We start from the raw sequence: 6,185 nt of genomic DNA, 5'->3' as shown, positions 1-6,185 counted from the left end.
CAACGCCCCCTTGCCACCATCCCTCACCCATCCCCCCTTCGTCGCCCTCGTCAGTCGTCGTCCAAATCTATTAATCGCCATTACAGTCGCTGTCAGTGTTGCATCCAATTTAAAAATTAATAATAACTTAATTAAGTTTTTAACTAACTTAATCAAAATAATTTAAATTAGTTCACAGATATGATTATTATAATTGATTAATATTTGTATTCATATATAAATATTTATATTTTAAAAATAAACTTTTAGTATATCAATTTTGCATTGTGAATTTAATTTTTTTATTTTAAATTTTTTAAATTTATATACTTTTGTGGTATTTGATACTTATACTAATTATATTTAAGAACGCAATAATTTACTTTTTTAAGAAGAAGGAAAATGCCAAAACACTTAAAAACAAGATTTTTGTATACCGTAATTCATTTTATACACACTGTAGAAGCATTTTAGTCGTTTAAGGGCAGAAAAAAGGGTCAAAACATGCAAAAAATTATATCAAATCGCACTTCAGGCACATGCTCCCTATCTTTCGTTAGTTCATAATAGACGGGATTTTCCGCACAAAATACAAAAGAATATGAGGATTTTTTTTTTCTTGTTTTAAAAATACACAAGGTTTTTTAATGGGTAAAATAAAGTTAAAATTTTTTAAAAGGAATATAGGACACCAAAAAGTGAAATTATCCGACAAGCCTAACAAGGCTAAGATTTGACTTTCTATATTTTGCACTTCTCTTCTTTCCAGGACAAGTCCGACGACTAAGAAGGCGGCTATGTCTCTATCATGAACTAGCCCAATAAAATTTCCAACTAATTAAGGAATGAGAAATCTTTTGTCAATTTTCATTTTATTTGACAAAGGGCACTGTAACATTAGAAAAAATATTAATTTTTTAATTATGATTAATTAGAATGATTTGAAGTAAAAAAATTATTAGGGATATTAATTAAACATGATTATACAACGACTATTAATTGTTGTTTCTATAAACAAAACTAAAATATTTATTGCAGGTAAAAATTGTGTGAAATACTTTGATCCTAGATAAAATTGTAGCGGATGTTAATTAATCGTGATTAAAACTTAAGTTTTTATATATAATTTTTATCCGATCATAATAAATTATATTAAAATTATAGTGCGGGGAATAATCATTTTTTAGGTTGCGAGTTAGTTTTGTTGTAAGAAATGAAGAGATAGTAATTAACATACCATGATGATGCTTTTGAGGGAATTGGAGAGAGTTGGGAGTGGCTTCCCATACACAACCTCACACTCAGCTTTCACCTTCAAGTTTCTGTACCTCACTTCCACGGTCGGAAATGCCACTGCAGCCCTGCAAGAATTGCGATCACGCATCATGGTCGTAATCATGAACGATTTTATATTGAAAAAACGTCTTATAAAACCTTGAAATTCTATTATAAATCCGACAAGATTACACGGAGTCCGAGTACTACATACTTGTCCATTCTCTTCCTGATTTGCCGCAACAGTCGAAGGTTGTCGTGCTCGATGTGCCTAATAAGCTTCTCCACCAACCCACGTCTCTCCGACTGGCCGAGCTTGGATACATCGATGACGACGTTTTCAGCTTTATCATCGCCGGATTCTTCAATGTTTTCAACAAACAACGAAGATCTCAGCCTTTCAAGTGTCGGCAGTCTGTCAATGGCAGCCCACTGCTGCGATACAGCTGCTGATGCTTCTTCGTCGAGATCGTTATTCATAGTAATAGTATCCCGCAGTTATGATAGTTTGCTTCAGCTTTATTATTCATAAGATGTATCAGTTAAGGAGCAGCGGATAATGAATATATAAGCAGATGCGTCACAGTTTAAAGTTTGTGGGTTCGAATCTCACAAACATTGAGATATAATATACTTTTATAATAATTTTTATTAATATTGATGTATTGAATTAATTTTATTTTTTTAAAAAAGACAATGGTCCCCGATTTGCTTTATCTAAATCTTTGGCGTGGACTCAAAAAATAATAAATAATAAAAAGAAAAGAATATTTTTAATTTAATGGAAATGGAACTTTTGAATTTAAATTTTTTCTTTCTTTCTTTTCCCTTGATTTTTCTATGAAGTTTTTTGGTTTTTGGAAAATATTTTAGCTGAATTATTATGTTTTTATTAGCACACCATCCCTACATGCATATAATAAATAATATTTTATATTCTAAAAATATATTATGAATAAAAAAAAAGTATATAAACCTAACATATCAAATTTCAAAAAAAAAAAAAAAAAAAACTAATTTAGTGGTATTATCTGCATAACAAAAATATTGGTGTCGCAGTATCATAAAATACCGTTCCTGAGTTAAAAAGGCCTCTGTTTTAATGTTATATGTGTGTGTGATGATTACGACTCAAAATATAAGACGATCAATTTAATTTTATTTTTATTTCGTAATTATACGCTGGACCGAGTCAACATCGAACTAGATTCTTTAATTATATATAGTCTGAATATTTTGAACAGAATATTAAATTCCTCTTTCAACTTTCAAAGAATCCAAACTTCCAGAGAAAAAATTAAGAAAACTTAGACCAGAACATGAATTTCAGAGCTTAAATTTTGATCATAATTAATCAATATTTATTATAATTTTTGACTATAATCAAATTATTTGTCAAGATTTTAGATATTATTAATGTTTTGACTTCATTTATAGAAATAACAGCTAACGATAGTTGCGGAGCCATAATCAATTTATATTTGTCGTGATATTTTTCTTTTTGAATACATATTTGTTCTGTGGACTTTGTGTGATGCCATAACATAGAATGAATTCCGCCTGTAATCTTGGACTGAAGGTCAGATCAATTAATGTATGCTAATTTGAAAGGATAATTAATCCGTACTCTAAAATTTGATATAATAATATATAAATTTTATAAAATTTAAAATATTTATTTAATATTCTTGATATTTAATATTTCTTCATTAGTTAAAATTCACAAAATTTATTGAAAATAACAAAATAATTTAAACAAAATTCATATTTATCCTTAATTGACTTAGTACTCACTTATTGCAGGTCAAATAAATTTTTTTCTAATCAATTAGTCACTGATAGGTCAATCGGAGTTACATATAAATTTTCAATTAACTTTTTTACTAATATCAGTAAATTCGATTAAGTTTGACTAAATGAGGATCTATATTGTTAAATGAAAATAATATAGGAGGTACTAGATATAATTTTTTAAATTATAAGGGGTCAATGTATAATTATATCAAATCTCAGGAGAAGGTGGTGTAATTATCCCTAATATAAAAAAGAACAACTTTTTTCATTCACAAATGCCCGTTCGTGACACTAATATACCATGTTTTTAATTTTATTGATAATACACCTAAAATAATTTTTCTTTTCTTTATTTCTTTCTTGTTTTTTTCTTATGAGATTTGATGTGTTGATTTATACATTTTATTTTTAATTATGATATATTTTAAATCATAAAATTAAATATTATATGTATACATATATATATATAAGAACAACGTGGCACGGCAGTTAGTATTTTTTAAGGTATAGAACTGCACGAGAATATTAATTCACCAACGGCCAAGGTATGGTCTTCACATCTCTAGTCTTTAATTGTTTTAAATTTAATATACTAAATGATATAATTGAACGTTTCTTCTTTTATTAAAAAAAAAAGTGGGAGATATAAAATTATTGGATAGAACAAGAGATATAAAGGATTTTGTGAACGTTTCCATAGGCGTAAATTGAAGGTATGGCCCTTTAATTGTGTGGTTTGACGGTGAAACTTCAAAAGGTCATAATTTTTTTATTCGATTGGAGCTACAGCGAAATACTTTTTCCGTTTCGATCATTTTGAGAGAAAAATCCAACGCCTCATCATTTTTTACATGAGAGGTCACCATTTGTTCTGAAATTCCATTGTTCCGATCATTATCCGGGATACTCTTTAGATTTTTCAATTTTTAGTCAAATTTAACTATTTTTCTTATTTTTTTATAGTTATCGTTTGGACTTGATACTTTTTCGGACATCCTAAATTTCGGACAGTTTCAGACCCATTTTACATCCACTAAAATATTTTAGAAATCTCGTTTCTTTTAAATAGTTGATAACTCTGTAAAAAAATTAATTCAACAATGAAAAGTATCTTACTTCTAATTCTGAATTTTCAAAAATATTAAAAATGTATTCTCGTTATTCTTTACTTTCAATTATTCCGACTCCACCAAAATAAAATACGATAGCATATGGATTCAAAGTTGAATGGTCTATTCTTATGGACCAATATTGTAATTTTGCCCTTGGCACACTAGAGAAAGTACAAGACTATAAAGTATCTTTGAGCAAGTAACACTATATCTCTTTGTCTTTAGCAATTAAACTACACACTTTTTGGGATCCTTGAAAAGACAAGAGTTTGCAAATCAGCCCTTCACTTCATTATTGCATAAGGATGTAAACAAATTGAATGAATTACTGCTTAAATTTATTTGAATTATTATCGAATTGGAAAAAAAATATATCCAAACTTACTTTAGTTACTAGTTGAATCGAGGATAGGAACGAGCTTTTATCGAATTGAATATAAGTTAAGCTCAAGTAGTTTGATTCTTTCGAAGTTCAAGTCCTGTTCAAAAATTTAGATATTTTTTCTTCAATTTTGATTAGTTAATTTTAAATAATCGTTTTCAAATGGGTTTTTATCGATCAGTCTTAATCGAGTGTCAAATTTATTTTTCATTCTATAAACGGTATCAATTTACACCATTATAGCCTCTTTTTCTGATGAAAATATGTTGGAAAATGTGGACCCTCTTTTTGGTAAATTTCTAAAGTTATGTTAATTATGAAAAATGTTTCATGTAATTTGTAAAATTATAAGTACACTTTTTGAAAAGTATTAATGTAATTTATTTTAAGTTGTGTACGTCTAAGTTTTTGTATCTTAGAGAGTGTCGATGTAAATTATGATTACAGCATCATAAGGTGTAGTTGTAATTTGTAATTAAGAAAAAATTATTGGGTAATTTATATCAACGCCCCTTGAGGTTTGACATAATTATAAATACATTCCTGTTAGATCAAAAATTATATTGATCCTCCTTGATGTATGTTTCGTCTTACATTTAACTCCATCGGTAGGGTTTCGGTGAATTTGTCACATGTTATTTTCAAAAATACCCCTGATAAAAAATTTAACTATAATTTGACCAACTTTTAATTTGGACCAAATTGTAATATTTTAAAAAATTAAGGAGGTTAAATGATATGATCTCACATACTTTGTACTTAAATATAATTTTTTTTTGCTAAATTAGCCGTTTTTGTCCATTAAATATTATGGGGATTATCTTATATATTAGGGCGAATTACATTGACACCCCCTGAAATTTAGTATAATTATAAATACACTCTTATTAGATCGAAAATAAGTATGCAAATACAGAAATCCCCTTCATTTATCTGGTAAAAAAAAAGTATATGTGATTTTCTATCTAACAAGGATGTATTTATAATTATTTTGGGTGCATTTGTAAGTTCTCAAAAAAAGGAATAGGTATTTATAATTATGCTAAATATCAGGAGAGGTGATTGTAATTTACCGTTTTTTTTTTTTATAAGAGCTTATAAATTCACAAAATAAGATGTATTGAATTTTATAAATTCTTTTAAAAAAAGTGAAATTTTTTTTAATAACATCTTATGGACTCTATGTAATTAATGATTCATAAGACAAAATTTACCTCATTAATTTGCTATATTCAAATTTTACCTTTCACATAATTCACACTTTTTTTTAACAAGAAAAGACTCTTATTTCCAATTATACTATTAACTAAAAATAAAATTGCTATTCATATTATATTTACTATTAAAAAAGTATAGATTCAAATTATAAATTATATGACAAATAGTCATTGCAATTACTAAAAAAAGTTTATCTATTATATATTTATGTTAATATTTGATTAACATGAATATTAATATTATTTTAATGCAAAAATTTAGGTAATAATTCGTCAAGTATATATTTTTGTAAATAAATATTTATTAAATTTTTATTTAAAATTAAAATAATACGCACTATTTATTAAACTATTTTAAAAGATTTAAACACAAAATATGTCAGAAAAATAACTACTTATTTGATTTTAATAGTATCATGTCCTTTT

At 26.9% G+C, this 6,185-nt stretch overlaps 1 protein-coding gene across 3 annotated transcripts in view; it reads right to left on the bottom strand.

Moving 5' to 3' along the window:
- The window catches only part of LOC105172807 (pleiotropic drug resistance protein 3-like), an 11,453-nt gene extending 9,556 nt beyond the window's left edge, over positions 1–1,897 (bottom strand). For 2 of the 3 annotated variants that reach the window (XM_020697044.1, XM_020697045.1), the window contains exons 1-2: positions 1,469–1,895; positions 1,217–1,340 (exon numbers count right to left, since the gene is read on the bottom strand). In XM_020697044.1, coding sequence (XP_020552703.1) covers positions 1,217–1,340; positions 1,469–1,734 — 390 coding nt within the window. In that variant the 5' untranslated portion in view covers positions 1,735–1,895. Of the gene's footprint in view, positions 1–1,216; positions 1,341–1,468 lie in introns of all 3 variants that reach the window. The other variant, XM_020697046.1, reaches the window with a different exon arrangement.

Source organism: Sesamum indicum, linkage group LG10 (genome assembly GCF_000512975.1).
Source record: "Sesamum indicum cultivar Zhongzhi No. 13 linkage group LG10, S_indicum_v1.0, whole genome shotgun sequence".
Taxonomy (NCBI): Eukaryota; Viridiplantae; Streptophyta; class Magnoliopsida; order Lamiales; family Pedaliaceae; genus Sesamum; species Sesamum indicum.
Note: the sequence above shows the minus strand (reverse complement) of the source record. Positions and strands in the feature narration are given on the sequence as shown.